The sequence below is a fragment of the Uloborus diversus genome, chromosome 7 (assembly GCF_026930045.1).
Source record: "Uloborus diversus isolate 005 chromosome 7, Udiv.v.3.1, whole genome shotgun sequence".
NCBI lineage: Eukaryota > Metazoa > Arthropoda > Arachnida > Araneae > Uloboridae > Uloborus > Uloborus diversus.
In genome coordinates this window covers 79,376,449-79,395,551 of record NC_072737.1, presented here as the reverse complement: position 1 = coordinate 79,395,551, position 19,103 = coordinate 79,376,449, and the positions used below count along the sequence as shown (strand labels likewise).

General features: G+C 31.8%; 1 protein-coding gene across 1 annotated transcript in view; it reads left to right on the top strand.

The window, feature by feature from the left end:
* Positions 1 to 704: 704 nt before the first annotated feature.
* LOC129226622 (leukotriene A-4 hydrolase-like) overlaps positions 705 to 19,103 on the top strand; it is a 66,557-nt gene continuing 48,158 nt past the window's right edge. The window contains exons 1-6 of the mRNA XM_054861251.1: positions 705 to 965; positions 3,606 to 3,748; positions 6,038 to 6,149; positions 9,693 to 9,761; positions 10,234 to 10,335; positions 18,013 to 18,065. Coding sequence (XP_054717226.1) covers positions 813 to 965; positions 3,606 to 3,748; positions 6,038 to 6,149; positions 9,693 to 9,761; positions 10,234 to 10,335; positions 18,013 to 18,065 — 632 coding nt within the window. The 5' untranslated portion in view covers positions 705 to 812. The remainder of the gene's footprint in view (positions 966 to 3,605; positions 3,749 to 6,037; positions 6,150 to 9,692; positions 9,762 to 10,233; positions 10,336 to 18,012; positions 18,066 to 19,103) is intronic.

Genomic DNA, 19,103 nt, shown 5'->3' with positions numbered 1-19,103 from the left:
GGATTAATTAATACTTTGACTAAATTCAAATAGAATTTGATTTCAGATAAATGTCAGTTGAGATACATTAAACACTGCAAATCATCTTTCTCCAAAGGTGCTCTGGGAAAATCCCTGTCACCGGCTTGTCTATGGATATTTTTTGATCAAAAAGTTATAGAATATTCTTAAAACAATACATAATAATGCACAAAGGGTTATAATAAATTTAACCAAACCATTTTCTTAAAAACAAAATCGTAAATAAAATGATTTTTTTGACGCTGAAAGCCTTTCTCCCCCCCCCCCTAAAACCTCACAAAATGTCCCCCATCAAAGTACAGACATCGTTTTCATTGCGATTGACGACGCATGCGCAGAGATATATTTCCAACATTAGTCAATGAGCAATAAAGAAGCTCGAACGTTTTACGCTTTGATTGGAACGTCGTTTGCTGCTGAACTAGAACTACCTAGAGTCCCTATAGGGACTCGAGAACTACCGCGGTGTAACCACGGACGTTCGGAAACACAGCTGTTCTACCAGTCTTCTTAGAGAAATTCCAGATACGTCATAACCACGAAGTGTAATCGGTGGATTATTTCCGAACGCAGCCGGAGTATTCAATAACCGGTTAACCACAGTTGACCGGTTCTATTTCAAAAAATAGCGAGAGCTCCATATTTCTAACTGCGACTGTGACTTCTAAAATCATGACGTAAATTTCACATGTGACTTCACTGACAGATTTAAAAATATCTGTTCTAATGTTTTGATTGTACTACATCCTTTTAAATTTTTTCTTTAAATACTTGGTTAAAGTACTTTCAGGATGAGTTTAAGTAAAAATGATCCGAATTCGTTTTCAAACCCTGAAGAATGCACTGTTTCTCACATTGATTTGAGATTAGAAGTTGATTTTAAAAAACATATATTAAAAGGCTGTGTAAACTTATCAGTCGAAAGGAATACGAATGCTTCACTGGTTTGTTAAATTGCATCTGAATATTATTTTTGTTCTCATAGATGAATAAATATAAATAATTTTATATATTTGAAGCGTAAAATATTGTAATTGATTTGATGCTATTTAGTTCTCTGTTCAGCTAATGTTTAGATGGAATAAAAAATGAACATGGAAAAGAGGATCAACGTGTCCTAACTCCACCTATATTTTTGATATGTCATTAGACATCATTCAAAAGTAATTTAATTTATTTAGTAAAATCTCAAGATTTGGATGGCTAGTATCATTCCAATAAATAAAAATAAGGGGAGTCGAGTCACGTTAGTCCGGTGGATATTGCAATAATTGGTAATATGTCGATCGTTCTTCATTGGCGTCAATTTTTGACTCCAGCGCCTGTGCGAGAGGTATTTTTCTTTGTAAATCAAAACAAAGAGAAACATCTATTCACATAGCGTTACGATAAATCAGCAGGGTTACCAAAATAAAATTATTTACGCCAAAAATGAGACGACCGTTCCAGATTCCCAATTATCGAAATGTCCCCTTGGTCCGCTTTTCACGTCTATTTTTTATCCTATCAGAAATTAAAAAGGAGCAGTTTTAAATTTTTTCTGAAGTTTCCTCGATTTTTCGAAAACGGTCAATCCATTACCATTTTTTGGTTAATTTTTTAAAAGAAATTTGTAAAGTGGACCAAGGTGTGTTGGTCGCATTATGGATTGGGAAAACAACTGCTGTTATGCATTTTAAATGATAAATATTATCCAATGCTGTAATGACTTATTTTCTTTTGTGCTATAAATTGTTTAAAAGGAGTAGACAAAGCGTAAAGAATTGAGTTCAGCATAGGAATAGTTTTCCCTAGGAAAACTTCTTTCTTAGAAGTGTACTGTGTCACAGTAAGCTAGCTTTAATGGCCAGCTTTGAAAGTAGCTTTTGTTTCAACTTTAACCACTGAAGAAACTGAATTATGTCATTAATTTTCTGAGAAGTCAAATTCTGATTTATTTTCATTGTAGAAATTATTTTGAAGACTATTTTTGATATTACAGACTACTTAAGTTATCAATTTTAGCAGTGAACTCAGTGGTTGCCCTGTATTTGCATCCCAGTTTTTACCTCAGAAATATAGTTATCTTAAAATGGATGAATGACTTAAAAATGGTCCATTTCAGAGTGAATAGTTCCACCATCATGTGTTGGAAATTGCACTAAATCTTCCTTACATTTTTATTTCCAATTTCAATCCACAATTTTACCACAGGCAGTATTAGGACAGATGATACTAATCTTACATAAATAGAAAAAAAAAAACATGATGTCATATAAATAAGACTGCTCTAACTTAAAATGGGTGATTCCACATCGCCCATTACGCTGAAGTTTCCTTATTATATTTTTATATTTGTACAAATTATCTGGGGCTAAAAGTAAAGAATTTGTTGACCTAGTAAAAAAAAACTTTACTTGTGTGATTTTTAGGCAATTTTTTCCCCCGTTTCTTTTTTATTTGTTAGTTTTAAAATTAAATTCATTTCTTACGCACATGACATTAGATTTAAACTTCTTATTCTGGTAAAATATCCTCCAAATCTATAGTTAAAACTTTTAAAAAAATATACTTTACTTTCTTACTAGTTATTTTTTCTTATTAGTTTTTTTAAAAGAAGGGAATAATAGGCAATTTTACAAAAAAAAAGAAACATTTTGTTTTGCACATGATAGGTTCTTATTTTTTTTTCAAAAGTAATATTTTGCACAAATAAATAAAAAATAAATAATTACAACAACACAAGAATAAATAAAGTTCTTGCCTAAGAAACCACATATACACATTGTGTGATTCCTTGGGTAAGAACAATTTTTTTTTATGCATTTTGAACATAAATATAAAACTGTTCTCTATAATATATAACTGTTCTCTGTAGGGCAAAAGGACCACTTTTCTGTAAAATGGCCCTGTTACAGTTGACACTCAATTTTAAATTTCAGGATTGCAAAAATATTCAGAAAATAAGCTAGCAATCTTTCAGTAACAAAACTGTCCTAGCCAGGTAAACTGTTGGTAAGTTAAAAATCCTTAAAAGCAAATGTCAACTATTTAAAATTAAGTTTCTTTGCTTTACATTTAAAATTACATTTTCTTAAAACCATTTGAAATTTAATCAGGGGTGGATCCAGGTTTTATTTCTTGGGTCCACATTTTGTAAAAAGTAAAATATTTTTATGAGCTTTCTCTACTTTTGGGAAAAAGAAATATTCATTAATTTGCCTTTTTTTTTCTGGCAAAACTTAATATCAAAGCATCTTTAGTCGTCATACTTTATAAAGCAGGCCCTAACGAGTATAGTAAGAGCAAATGATGCAATATATAAAATAAGATGCTTGAAATTCTTAGATTTAATCAAAGATTTTCAAAAGTGAGACATTAAAACAAATTTTAAATACCAAGTATCTGCTACATAAAGGAAATGAAGCCACTTTTACGATGTGAAATTTTATGAGGGGGCGCAAAGCGGACCTAATTTTAGCCTGGATCAACCCCTGTAAATAGGTCAATATGTTCAATATCCTATTTGATTCTTTCATAGTTAATTAATAATAAAATTATTTTCATTTTATACAATTCAGTGGTTTTGTCTTATAAATTTGTAGGTTCTTGATACCAGAGATTTGACTATTTTAAATGTATATGATGGCGATACATTGCAGAAACTCGGATACAGCCTAGGTAATCCAGTGACATTTTATGGAAGTAAATTGGAAATAAATTTGACCTCTCAAGCAGATTCTAAAAAGTGAGTAGCATAACGAAACTGAATATTTATAAACTAAAAAAAAAAAAAAAAAACTGTAAAACAGTTTCAAAAATAAAGAAAGGAAACATTTGTGCAAAGTGAAAGAGGAGTCAAGTAATAATAAGTTTAAAATATGTCAAGTATCAATGTAATTTTGAGTCTTGTGTTTCTGGGCTGCATGAACTTTCAACTGAACAATGATAGACATGAAGTTTCTATCAATCAGAAAATATATATTCATACTAGAGTAAGATCTTTTACAATGTGTGAGGCAATGTTTATTAATTCAGTAAGTTACCACCCTATAGCCAGGGCTAAGGCAGAAATTCATGAAATACACCGCCAGCTCAGTCAATTCCAGCCGAGGACTACAGTTTCATGCTTATTAGCACTCATCAGCCCGGCATAGGAGTGACTGAGCTGGAGGTGGAAAACCTCTTAAGGAAGCCTAGAGTGCCAAACAAACTGGTAGCTAATACAGAATTAACACTGACCAGACGAGTGACCGAAGCAATGGTTCGGTTCAACTCGAATTTTGAAGGCAAGGCAGGTATATTCAGTAAGTTATTTTATCTAGGCTTTCTTAAGAGGTTTTCCACCTCCAGCTCAGTCACTCCTATGCCGGGCTGATAAGTGCTAATAAGCACGAAACTGCAGTCCTCGGCTGGAATTGACTGAGCTGGCGGTGTATTTCATGAATGTTTATTTCTTTTAAAAAACATACCATCAGGGGCGTCCCATCGGAAGGTCACTGTGACCTCCCAAAAAATGTCTTTGTTTGTCAATTTTTGACCATCAATTTAACAAATTTGGAGACTAGTGCAGTATTGCATTTTTTAAATGTCCAAATATCCTTTCTTGTTTAATGTATGTGTGTGTGTGCATGCCTGTATTTTATCATTTGGCAAAATTTTGGAGTTCTACTTGCACAACACATGTTCTATGAGTATCTTCATGATGTATTCTTTTTCTTTTTTGTAAATTGGTTCATTCTCTTTTTTCAATTTCAAAGTAACTGAACATCTCAATTAACAATTCTGTTCTGATAAAAATGTTTTTTTAAAGGGATAGTAACTGAAAAATAGATTTATACTATAAAAAATTCGTCCATATTCCATAAATTTGTTTTTGTATGTTGACAATACATTGGAATCAGTTTTTGTTGAAAGGGTGTTAGTCGACTTAGGAATAGTGTTGACTTATACCCTTTAACAAAAAGTAATTCATTTGAGTATTTTGTTGGGCCAAAGGCCCAATCAATGGTGCAGACTGCACCATTGAAAATTGACAGGAGTTTTGGTTTTATTTCAAGTTTGGGGGAGGGGCATCGCTCTTAAAGGGAGGGGATAAGCAGAACTGTATTTTGTACCTAATGAATTGAACTTTCATGTTTGCAAGTTGGTTAACATCAGCAGTTTGCAAGACTTTATTTGCAGAAAAACTCCAGTAATCCTGAATTGAATGTACATTATAGCAATTCAAACCCTCCCCCCCCCCTTTTTTTTTTCATTTTTTTCCATTTCAGTTTTCTTTATTATCTCCTTGTAAAAATTTAAGGAAATATTATACCAATGGAAAACCTCCCATTCAATTTTTAAATTTATTTTAATTTTTAAGTCTTTTAACCTCCTATGAATCAATTTTGACTTTTTTTTTTACAATGTCTTTACATGTTAATTTATTTACAATCCCAAATGTAGTTTACATTAACAGTTTTGTGTTGAAAAAAGTCTTTAAGGAAAAAAATCTGTCTGATTTTTTTTTTTTTTTTTTTTCTGACAAAGTGATGTTGCTCTCCATGAGGAAACTATTATGCTAAAGTCTGATAACCAAAATACCTATGATTCACTCTAACCTATGTTGCAGTATTGTATTTCCTGCTTATTTGTACCGCTGCACTTATTTTACTTCACAGTGTTTGAAATTATTAGTGATTTGCTGGTCCGAGACCAGTGAATATTTCTTCAAACCACTGTGAAATAGAATTCAGTATAGCCTATGAAAATTCATATTATTTACATTTTTTTAACTTTACTTTTCGATTTCAAAAGTTTTGTTTCATTAAATTTTGGAAAGTTGTTCTTTTTCAATTTTTGATTAAAGTCCTCTTTAGTTAAAAAAAAAAAAATCCCAATACTTAATTTTTATAACAGGATTTGTTGATTAATTAATTGAACCTCATCTGAATGTAATTCAAGTACGGTATTAATACATTATTCTTATACATATGTAGCTATTTACATATTATTATTTTTTGTCCAATGTAAAAACTTTTCAATTCAAATTTAGATGCAGAGTATGCATTGATTATGAAACGTCACCTAAATGTAGTGCCCTTCAGTGGCTTAAACCTAATCAAACATCTGGGAAAAAACATCCTTATCTGTTTAGCCAGTGTCAAGTAAGTAAATTTTCAAAACAATTTTTTTTTCATATTCATCATGTAGTAGTAAATTTTTTATAGTTCTCAAAAAAGTATTTATTAAAATGCTATATGTTACCATATGCTGAGGACTTTTAATATTGGTGTGGGTTAAAATCTATATATATAATTCTCTTACGTGCCGGCAAATGAAGGGGTGAATTTCTAAACCTCTGTTGGCAACACTTCGCCGATAAATCATGTAAACAAACTTCTACGTTGTTTTGAAATCTTGAATCACAGAATACTCAACGAACTTTTTTTTTTTTTGAGATGAGTTTGAGTCGGGCTGTGGCCCATTTCAACCTTAATCAGCAAAGAAAAGCTCAAAGAAGGCAGGAAACCGTTCTTGAATCCAATTTAAGACGAGCCATTTCCAGAGTTGTATTCTCTGATTCGCTGCCGATAATTTTTAGCGGCTGGGGAATTTTCAGTCAGCAGTTCCTTCAACAGATCAGGTGCGTCACACAATGCCGGTAACCGCACCTTTCCGTCATGGCAACATTTAGTATATTTATTTGCAGTATTACGCTCTTTCTGCCAATAAAGAGCACCACAAAATTCGCATTCTTCACACATTGCTCCACAATCATGTTCATCGGCAATGTTGTTTTGAACGCGTAGGCGCTTTGAGCGTCGTCTATTCTCTGCTTCAGTACGACAGTTCAGTTCAAAATGAATAACCGAGAAAGAATTTACTTTATTCCTTTTATTCTTAGCTGAAAGGTTTCGCCAAATTTGTTTAGGGTTATAGTAGTTTTAGTATTGTGCAAGCAAAGTAGCCTTGGCGAGTTTTCGCGTTTTTAGTTAAACCATTTTTTGTTCGTGACGTGGCAAGGATTCAGAATAACAACAAGAAGGACAAACGTTTGAGAAAATATGTTTGGTGCTCTCTGAGCCTGTTTTTAGTCATGGCCAGCTCTATGTGGCATTATCAAGAACAAGATCTTTTGAAGCAGTGTCAGTTGTGGCTCCCAAACGGGACATTTTTAATTGTGTATATGAGGAAGTTTTCTCAGATTAGAATATATAAGAGTGTAAATATGTAAATATATATAAGAGTGTAAATAATGTAAATACATCCCTCGGGGGAGCCTGTAACCCCTAGAGGGCGCGTCCCCAGGTGGCGGATAGGGGAATGCCTTCATTGGTTTTCCAATGGGTGGTAGAAGGGAAATAAAATACCTTCCGCGGACCAACAGGTAGAAGTGCAATCTCTCCAAAGCAATGACAGACACTTTTGTATCTATAATGGTAAAGTTGTGCACATTGCCAAGGCAGTCATCTTACATACAGCAAAGTTAAACTGTCGAAAATCTGGCTAAAGCAGACAAATTAACATTATGAACGTAATTTTCATATTGGTTAAATGGATGGTGACCTAAATGCAATTACCAACTTTAATTTTTACGGAAAATTTTAGCTAGGCTAATGTATTGGCATACAGCGAGCGAGCGAAGCGAGCATGGATCGCGAAGCGATCCACAGGGAACTGCGTAAGCAGTTCCGGGGGTTGGCGAGCGATAGCGAGCAGGGGGCGATAGCCCCCTAGTTAAGAAATAATTATCAAAAGTAGTGTCCATAATAAACAAGCTCTTGCTTGTTGATATTTATTGGTTTGTTGCTGTTATAGTGATTACAGGTTACTATATTTCGATGGCTACAATCTATGTTTGTATATATAGTGTCAACAGTATGGTAAACTAACGAGTGTGGAAATTGGCACTTTTCAGGAGAGCCAAAACTCTGAATATATTTTTTTCCACCTGAAGCATTTAGATATATTTTCAATGTTTTACTTTTTATAGACAACTTTAAGAGTTAAAAAAAACTGTTGTTTGAAGTAGTTATAACGAGTAGCTCTTTTTGAGTACCACGGCAAACATTGAATTTGAAAATGCAATCTTTCACACTTATTAGTTTAGCATGGTGCCGACAATATGTATGCATATGGAAAAAGAACTGTTTAATGGCAGTATTGTAAAAAAGTTTGACATTAGAGAAACAATTATTTGGCAAGAATGCAACCATCAAAAATAGCTTCCTAGGTGAGAGACTAATTATTACTTTATCTTTTTTTCTGTACAAAACAAGTCATTTCTATTTTGTTGTATTTCGTTTTTGATGTAAAAACAATCCCAAGTTCTCACATAGTATCCCATATTGCCAGTGCCAACAGATAAGAAAACCTATTATTCGTTCCACTCTTCTACCCATCCCACTCCAGAGCTAGCAAACACAAACTCGCTTTCTTCAACAAGTTGAAAAGTCTTGAATGCACCTTTGTGTTGGGAAAACAAAGAAATAAATGCAAATGAATGAAATTAGTTAGGTCTCATATGCTAATATTTTCTTCCACGGCTAACCTTTTAATGTAGGGCCTTTTTTTCTGTGAAAAAAAAAAAAAACGTGGATCAATTGACTACTAATGAGAAAAGTGGCTACTAAACTAAAAATATCTACTGACCAGTGGCGACTAGCAAAATTTGAACTTTCAGATCTGATATACATATTAGATGCATCAGTGCCTAAAGACTTTTCCTAGTTGGGGTAAACCTAACTTGTAAGCATTGTGAAGGCTATGCAGATCCTAATTACAGCATTATGATGCTGCTAGGTTAGGTTTTCCCCAACTGTAGATGGTTGATGCCCAAACTATGGCCTGCAAAGCTGATTCACGTGGTTCATTGTTATGTTCAATACTGCAAGCCAAAAATTATATTCTAGAAACTTCAAATACAACCCTTAATCTTTATTTGGTACTAAGAATGATTGTTACAAATTTGGAGGTCAGGAAATGGTTTCTGAGTTCAGAAAGAAGCTTTGTTTTAATAAAATAAGCTTGTAGTAATGATAAGAACAATTCTTGTATGTAATTTTCCTTCCTTTTCTGTGTTTTCCCATGTTATCTAGAAAGAAAAAATAAATAAATAAAAATTCAGGTTTATTTGGGCATAAAAGGTTTATCTTAACACCTTAGCAATTTTATTATTTTTAAGAAAATGGTAATAAAGGTGCCTTCTTTTTAAAATTCTTGAAAATTCTATTATTAATGGTATTTGTACAATATACAGATTTATTTTAGTCTATTGAAATTTTTTTTTAGCTTGAACTTTGTACTCTGTAGTATCTCAGGTGGAGAAATAGGAGATGAAAGCTCGACCTGAGATTTTGACTAGAACGAGAGGTAAAGGATTATTTTGAGGTGTAGCATGGGGGTAAAAAGAAGCAAGTTATACTATTGATAAAGGCTGTGAAAGTCTCAGTTCTTATAGCTGCAACTTAGTTTTATTAGTTGAAGAAAACCCAAAATGTGAATTCTGAAAAAGTGGTTTCAAAATATGCAGGAATAACTGTGCTACCTTTTTTTTTTTTTAAATGTCTATTTTAATAAGGTTTTGAGATTGTTAAACTGAGCTGTAAAAATTAATCTTTCCTTATACACAAACATGTTTTTTGAAATTTTCATGAAACTTTGCAAATGACTGCATAATAAATTTAACAAGTAACTTTTTCATCTAGCCGATTCATGCTCGTTCTATGCTACCTTGTCAAGATACTCCAGGCATAAAAACTCCGTACAATGCAGTGGTAAGTTTATTGCTTTGACTGAAATTTTTTCCTTTGTGAAATGTATGATTTTAAATTTGGTTTTGCAAAAAAATCTTAAGTTCCTCGGTCTGATTTTCTCATGTCTCATGATCCACAATAAGACTTTATCAATCTATCTGTTATTTCTTCTGGCCAGATGCCCAGCCCTTAAACAAACCAAAAAATAAAGGTTTGTGCTGCGGAAAATCTTTTATCAGGATTTTCATGCTTTTAAATTGTCCCAATTTGTAAATTGTTTTTACAAATGTAATAATAATATATATGTATAGTTTTTAGAAACTTTCAATTTTAATATTTATTAAATTTGTTTAAAAGATCACTCTATTTTACATATTCTTTGGGAGCATGCAAATTTTCTAGAATCCTCAAAAGCTAGACTTATTATAGCTTTTTCAAAATGGAATTTTTGAATATCTTGTATTTGATTCTAATGAGCACATTATTATTACAGGTCACTGCTCCTAGCGAATTGACTGTTTTAATGAGTGCTGTAAAAGTGAGTGAAGATTTAGATGAGAGTAAATTGATTAAAAGTCATACATTTAAACAGAAGGTAACTTTTTCTTATACTTGTTTCTTAATTTAAGTAGTTTTATTACATAATGTATCAGTAGTTTAATATTTTGGACATTTTGTGGGTTGAAATTTAAATTGTTACTGATGAACTTTAAAATAAGCTTCTACAACTATGAACAAGAATAGTAAAATCTCCTTTAACCAACACGCCCAAATAGTAGGCACCTCTAATTACCGGACCTTTTTGTGAGTCCTAGTTCCTTAGTATAGGACTTTCTATATAATTAATTTTAAATAATGGACAGTTATTTTAACAAAAACTTTTCTTTTGAATGCTTTGATTACATTTTCAACAACCATGTACGAAATGGTTTTACCAAACGTTTTGGACGTTCTCAGATATAAATTTTCAGCTTTGCTCCTCACCTCCCATTCAAATTCTTATCCTGAATTCAAATCTGTTTTGAGATGTCCACTAATGTTGCTTGGTAAATTTTCTGAAAACGATTCGATTCCGTGTAGTGCTAAAATGCAAGTTAAAATGGTATTGAAAGGATTGACCTCAAAATGACAGATCAATATTCTGGAATGTGATGAAAAAGAAAAGCATGTATCGTTTCCCTAAAATTTTCAGTTTGAAGAAGTTTCTAAACTTTTAAAGGAGAGATTAAATTAGGAAAATGTTTTTAATGTTTCAGGATCTTTTCTGCCAAAGCATGAATGAAAAAGTTGCTTTTTTATTTTAGTATAAGAGACTCAGAGAGAAATGCATTCATGAATATCAATATTTATATTGAGAAACAGATTTTCATTGATAGAAAAGCTGGTAAAATCTGATAAAATGAATAGTTCTTTAAATTGAAGTTCCTACCTATGTAATGTACCATACCTTTATTTAATTCAAAACAAAATGATTTGTTGACTTTGAAAACGAAATCTAATAAATAATGCGCAATTATGATACATATTTTAGGGCATAATGACAATAGTACACTTTTTAAATAAATATTGTATCTTTTTCTTTAACTGAATTTTATAAGTTCAATAAACAAAGTATTCCTAATAGTGGACACCTCCCTATTGCTGACAAAACTTTGGGTCCTGTTAATTTCCTACTATTTTTAAGCTGTGAAAGTAAAATTCTAAATTTAGAATAAGGTACTTTCTTCAAAAAAAAAAAAAAAAAAATTGATAAATTGCCCTTTAAATGTCTCATAGTATGGATTTAGCTTAGTTAAATATGTGGAAGGGGTTCGTCCTGTACCACTAATTTTTATTACATTACTATAACAAGGTTACCTTCAAAAGTAAAACAAGCTCAAATATTATTTGTATTAACTTTCAAAGACGAAAGGTTTTTTGTACTAAACTGGATTTCATTACAGAGTGGCGACAAATCATGGAGATCAGGACAAAGTAAGGGAGCTTTATTAATCAGGGAATTTCGAAAAAATAACAAAAATTCAGGAAAAATTGATTAAATGAAGAATTTTTTTTTCTTTGCAAAATTAAGTACCCTTATTCTCCACCCATCTTCCGCCAATTATCTGTTTAGAAAAAAGTAAAATTAATGAGATATGATTATACCTTGCCGCATATTTGTGCATCTCTTTTTCTCAGTGTCAAAGTATTTAATCTTAACTTACTAAACACAGATGAACTTCCTAAGATTGCATCTGCGTCTGTAAAGCTCGAATTTGCCTTTCATGAGTTCCATGCTACATAAAATAAACAAAAATTATTACTTCTTCGCATTTTAACAAACAATCTTAACTTCGATTTAACAATACCCAATTTAACAATTTCCTCTATTTAATGATACGGTTCACTGGTCCAGATTTAACTGCTTTGATATACTATATGCTCCTCAAGTTAACTATATCCCTGATTTAATGATAACTTTTTCCAGTCCCTTGACAATCATTCATTTGAGGTTGTACTGTAATTGCTAAAATTGAATGTTAAATAATAATAAACTTTGTTTTTTGCAATCGTATTACTCGCTGTCACCTGAGATTATACGAAGTGGTTTTTTTTCCAAGCTTTAAAATTCTTTTATTTTAAAACCAAGTTATATATGTATACTAACTGCTTTGCCGGCTTTGCCTGATCTACCTTCATGATAGAAATTGTGTCAAGTGACGTATATTCAACAATCAGGCTTAAATAAAAGAAAAAAAAATTCAAAATTTCCCTTCCAAATAATGACGACAGATATTAAAATACTTTTAAGAAATTAAAATGCAAAAGATGGATTTTAAAAGCGTAATCATGGAAACATTAAATAAAATAAGTTTAAAAAATTAAATGCAAAATAAGGAAAGAAACTATGGATTCAAAAAGCGTAACCGTGGAAATGCGAAAATAAAATGGTTGACAACCTGAATCAAAATGACATTTTCTGAACTTGATTTAAAAAGGCTTGTAACTTTTTTTCCTTTGAAGATAGAAGCTAAGTTTCTTGACCATAGGTCAAGAGAGATCTGTAATAAAAAATGTTGCTTTTTCCAATGGTGTCAAAAAGAAAACTGTGAGACAACTCTTGCACTTTTTATCGATATATTTAATGAAGAAAGTAGTGCCTAAATTTCATTTAAGAATAAAAAAGTTCGAGCTAAAAACGCAAATAACTCCCTCCGTAATTAAGTTAGAGCATTGAAACAAATTGTGTAGAAAGCAGAAAATTTTACCCTTTCCAATGATATGTAATATTAATATATATGTGCAAGTAATTTTTCACCCCCATATTCAGGAATTTATGTGAAAATTGAGCCTAATTTGGAATAAAAAAAAGCACTATTCATCGAATTTTTTTCGAACTGTTCTGCAAATCTTTCCGGTGCTAAAAAAAAGATACTCCGAAAATTTTAGCAAAATCGACCGGGTAGCTCTCGAGTTTTGCACGTTCACACAAACAGACACTTTTTGGAGACTTCATTTTATACTATGTAGAGATGTTTTAAAATTAATTGATTGTGTTTTGCATTTCAGCATTGTTTGGTGCAAAAGTAATCTAAGATTTTTTACCCTTGACAAATAAGGAAATAATTTGAAATTATTGAGTTACCTTGTGTACATCCGTAAATATTGTTATTGTTTTGCAGTAGTAAAAATTGCTGTATTCATTCATTAAAACCTAAGTTCTTGATTAGAAAGCAACTCAATATGACTGGTTGTTAAAAGATTTCAATTTGTTTTACATAAATATGTTTATTATTTACCTAAGTAAAACTGCATTACTTCTATACTTGACTTGTTATTCTTGCAGCAATAATTATACTGCTTGAAAATTTTGTTCAAAACTATTTTTGTATAAACTTTTTAGTTTTATCAACATTAGATATTTCTTTAAGAGTATTTATAATAACTTCTTAGAATTCTTATGTTAACTGGTTATTGGAAGTAAGGTATTTGTTTTAGATTTCCTCTACTTTTTCCTGCAGACAATTTATTGTACAATTTTTACTAAAAAAGGAGCATCTTTTCAAAATATATTTTTAATTAACAGCTTAAAATGTTTTAAACACTGCATTTTATTTTCTATGCAATGGTTTTCAAGTAGGGCAAAGGAAGGAAACCATTATCATTGGTAACATAAATCAGGGAAAAGTCGAGAAACTTTTTCTCATAGTTCCTGTTGCCACCCTGAAAGAGACATAACTATGCCTTGATTAAGACATGTTTACTGGGAGGCAGGCCTGGATTTACGTACAAGCTAAGCTAGCTGTAGCTTAGGGTCACCTCTTTGTTAGGGGCCCCCAACTCCCGGAAATTAGCATGATTCGTTCAAAAAAAAAAAAAAAGGAAAAGCACTTAAAAAAATAAACTTTATTTTCTAGTGCTTGAAAACCTTGAAAGTTTGGAAAAGTGGCTGCAAACTAAATAGGAGGGGGTAGGGAGAAGGAATGCCAATAAATGTCAAATTCAACTCCTTGCTACATCCTGCACCCAAAATGTAAAAACCATGGTTCTCATGATTCTAGAACATATAACAAATTTTGTTACTCACATATTTCTTGTATACAGGTGCCCCTCGTATAACATGGTACATGTACCACACACTTTTGATATTACACAGTGCCAAATTTGCGATTATTATAACACGGTTTCGACATTACGTGGTACGAAACTTGAGTTTAATACTTCATAGTTTTGATACAACACGAATGTTATTTTAAAAAAAGATGGAATTTCATTTTTGTTTAATACATTCTGTTAATGTTTGAAAAAATCTAGTAAGTTTTTACTTCGTTTTTATGAAACTTGATTTCGATACAACACGGTACACATCCCTTGATTTACATTATTTCTAAGCCTCGTATAACACGGTTTCGATATAATACGATTTCAATACAACACGATATATATTGACATGATTTTGACTATGTTCATGATTAATTAATGTAAAAAAGACTTATACAGTGAGACCAGTGTAAGTTGACCACTTGAGGTGCAGTACTTTGGTGGTCAACTTAGACAGGTGGTCAACTTATAAAGGGTGGTAATGTTTTTTTTTTTTTGTCATTTCTTGCACCATGGACCATGTATTCATTTCTGGAATAATTGCTACTTACTCTTTCTGTTTAACTCACTTTTATTGTTTAACATTACTTTGAAACAATAATTAAAAATGTTATTCAAATATTTTTGCTTTTTTTCCTCGTTTTTCACTAAATTAGACATTAGTTTCAGAAATTCCGTATGTGTCGGCTAATTTTCGCCGACTTTCTACTTTTTCGTATAATTTTAATATTTCATACTTTTTAACAATCTCAAGTTCAACTAACTTTCTTTTTGAAACCATTTTATGTAAAACTTTTACACAAAGAGCAACAAGCTAGACTCTCATAGTTCATATAGGCAGTTGAAAATGAAAATATCCTATCTCTTAATCCCTTGCACCAGAAATAACGAACTTTTCTCTTTAGCACAATTCCAGTGTTGCCTAAAAATAATTAGTTTTTACTAGACTTTGTACTTTTTCTACTGACACCAGTTTTCTATTTTCATTGAACAGAGAGTACAAAAAGCAATCTCAAATAGAACAACAAAAGAAAAACAAGTTCGGAGAATAAAGAGCAGCATAAGCTTTATGCTGTTGTTTTATTTAGTTGGTAAAATGCTGGTCTAAAGCATCAAAATTATTCTTGGAAAGCAATAAAAAATAATAATAATAAAAGAAAATAATTTGCTTGATTAAGTTAAAAAAAACCAAGTGGTCAACTTACAAAGGGTTTTTTACAATACTCCGAACCAAAGTTGGTGTATATTAGTGGTCAAGATAGACAGGTGGTCAAGATAGAGAGGTGGTCAAGTTACAGAGGTTTTCCTTCATTATATGAGATAGGTCCAATTCCGTTCCCGACAAAAGCGGTCAACATACGCAGGTGGTCAATTTACAAAGGTGGTCAACTTTACAGGTTTTACTGTACAAGAATTTTTTTTAAACTTTTTAACACGGTTTCAATACTACATGAACCAATTAACCGTGTTATGCGAGGGATGTTTGTAATTCCAAATGCAGTAATTGGAAATTCTTTTGTTATTGCTTGCTTTTATCTTACTTCTTCTGCATATTGTCGATCTGTTTAGCACGGGAAAAAAATACACTACCTCTCTTCTTTTTGGTTTCTGCCCCTCTAGCAACTGAAGTTTTTGTCTTGCGAAATCTATACATACATATATATATATATATAGTTTCTTTTCCCTTTTAAATTTAAAATAAAATAGCTGTTTCTTACAAAGTTAAAACAGGACTGTAAAAATTAACAATTAAGTGCTAAATTATCAGAGAATGGGAAGAACAAATTAAGTACGTTAAATAATTTTAATTGTTCTAGAATCCTTGAAAATAATTAGATGAGTCTTTGAAAATCCCGAAGCAAAGTCGGCTCCAATTTTATTTCTTGTCAAGTGTATAAATTATGAATTGTTCAAATGGGCTGTATGTCACTCTCGTTTCCTATTTTCTTAATCTATTCACCATTTCTTTTCACATTTTTTTTAATATTGATCATTTTGTATTTAATTCATTGTTGCATTAGTCACTGGGTTGGAGGGGTGATTAAAAACTAATTGTACTGAAAGCCAATGTGAGCAAGTAACAATGCATTGTCTCTTCTCTTCCCCCACTCTTTCTCTCTGTCAATTGTTGCCATTGATTTGTCGAATCAAAAACAATTTTTACTGTGTATTATCTTAATTTGCGAAAGAGTAAAAAACTTTTTAAAAGTTTGGGCTTGCCTATTTCTGTCATGATATTTTTGTAGTTCCAACTACATCTTATAAGGCTTCAAAATGCAAAATTTTATATCTGTTTTTCAAAATTTCCTCCGTGGGAGAAATCCCCGCGCCCCTACAATTGGGATAGTCTATACGCCACTTAAAGGGGAGTCCTGTGTCTCTCTCTTGATAACATCCCCCTTCTTAAGGTCAATCTAAAAAAGACATCAGAGAAAACACATTAAAAAACACGATCCAAAAAGTAGACGTATTGCTGGATGTATCAGAGGAAAGAGACAAACATAGTAATGGGGAGAAAAAAATTAAAAAATTGCCTCTTACAGCACCTAGAAAAACATTCAAATTACAAAAGGGGCCCCATACCTGAAATAGCTTAGGGCCCCGTTAAGTCTAAATCCAGCCCTGCTGGGAGGAAACAAAAAGTACTTGTAGGTGATGATCATTTTCAATAGACTAAAGTCTTGAGTACTATGCAGCAAGAATTTGTTGTTTGAATAATTTATGTTTATTAACTTTTTTAAATAGGGGGAGTGAAGTGCTTTTTTTTTTTGTAGGATCAGTATTTTTGTTGAAAGATATAAGTTTGATTATGATTGAAGAACAAATGAAACAACTTCAAGAACATTCAGATTAAATATCTAAATGGATAGCTGAGTGGGGTATGTTATTCATGCTAGAAAATTAACTGGTGTTCTTGAATAATTAAAGGGAAAAGGCATGCTTAATTGCAGAGGATTAATCAGTCAAGCAAAACAGTTGCTGATTTGGATGCATTTAACTTTGTACTTGGGGCATTTTAGAATGTATTTCTCCCTTAGGTTAGGAGGTTTTGGCCCCTTGCTGTTTATTATTAAACTTCCAGAAGTTTGTTGTGCAAAAAGTGATATCAAATTCCTATTGACCTATTCTTGCTCATGTGAAAGACATTGAAAAAATTAAGTTGAATAATAATTCATATGCTTAATTCCAGATATTTTTAATATTCTATGTGTTCTTTTCACATGTTTTAATAAAAAGGAATTCTGTTTTCCTTTTAAAAATTATATTCTAAATTTTGTTGTTTGTTTCCAAGTTTTAATGATTATCATAAGTATTTAAAAAAATTTAATGAAAGATAATTATCTTTGTATTTATTTATAGCTTATATTTGAGTTCCTATTGCAATTGAGTTCAGTGCAACAACTTGGAAAAAGCTAGATATTTTAAAACATTAAAGACTTAAAATTTTATTCAATGTACTCAAAAAAGTACAGGATGATTATGCTATGTACTTCTCTATTATTTGTTAGTAATAAGGACGATTATTTGTTCCTCATTGAAATTAACTTTGCAAAGAAAGGGGAGGGGGTATGGATTTACTTATTTCTTGAGCTAAGTCTATATGTTAAATGCTCAACTCAATTAGCGAAAAAATATTCTTGTTTTTATTTTAACTGTGTTTTTAAGGATTCAATTGTTTATTTTGACACAGGTTCCCATTCCAAGCTATTTAATTGCCATTGTTGTTGGAGCCTTAGAAAAAAGGTAATGAAATTCACTGTATAATGAATTTAAATTGTAAAAGTTAACCTTTGTACAAAAATAATAAATGAGAAAATCACCATAATGAAGGCACAAATAACTGATATTGCCTGAAGTTTTCCCTATCTGTGTATTTATTTCATTAATACAGGGTGGTTATAAAATAACGTGACGTGTTCAGAGCGCTCTAGCAAGGAAAGTATTGGACAAAACGTTGCCAAATTTGACGGGCGTATGCAGTAGATCATGGGATTTTGATTTCTGAAATAAAAAAAAGGGTTCCAAAAATTGCCACCAGAGGAAATTTTGGCGTTGAAAATGTGCATTAATGTGAATATTGAAGGATTAATGCTAACTGACAAAACATGCATCAATTTTTTCTCAAAATATGATTTTTATTAACAAATGAGGTTCAATATGACCTACATTGGGATACTCCAGGTACTGCATACGATACACAATATTTTCCGCATTTCTGTGGGGGGGAGTAATTAATTTCTCCTACCTGTAACGTTATTAGAGTTTTCAAAGTTGCGACACTGTTAAGAAATCCATAAGATCAAACAGCACGATGGGAAAGATTGGCCTGCCACGGTGGCCATACCTTACACCGTAGGAAATGCATGACTAATAAAACTGCTATCAAGGAAGTGTTGACGGCGTACACTCAGTACCTAAAGCCCTACGTGGGGTGGTGCACCATCTTTCATAAATATTATTCAAGAAAGAAATCCACGCTACTGCGTCAAAATTTCTTCCTGACAACCTTTGGTATTATTCTTTTCTTGTTACAAACTGAAATTTCTTGTTGGTTTTATTGAACTTTATTTGCAAGCAACAAACATTTGTAGTCAAAAACTTGATGTGTGCTGCATATTTTGGCATTTAATTCTTCAGTATTTGCAAGTAATGCATCTTTTCAACGACAAAATTTCCCCTGGTGGCGATTTTTAGTACTATTTTTTTATTTGAGAAATCCCTTTGTCTGCTATGTAAGCACATGAAATGTGGCAATGTTTCGGCCAATACTTCACTTGCTAG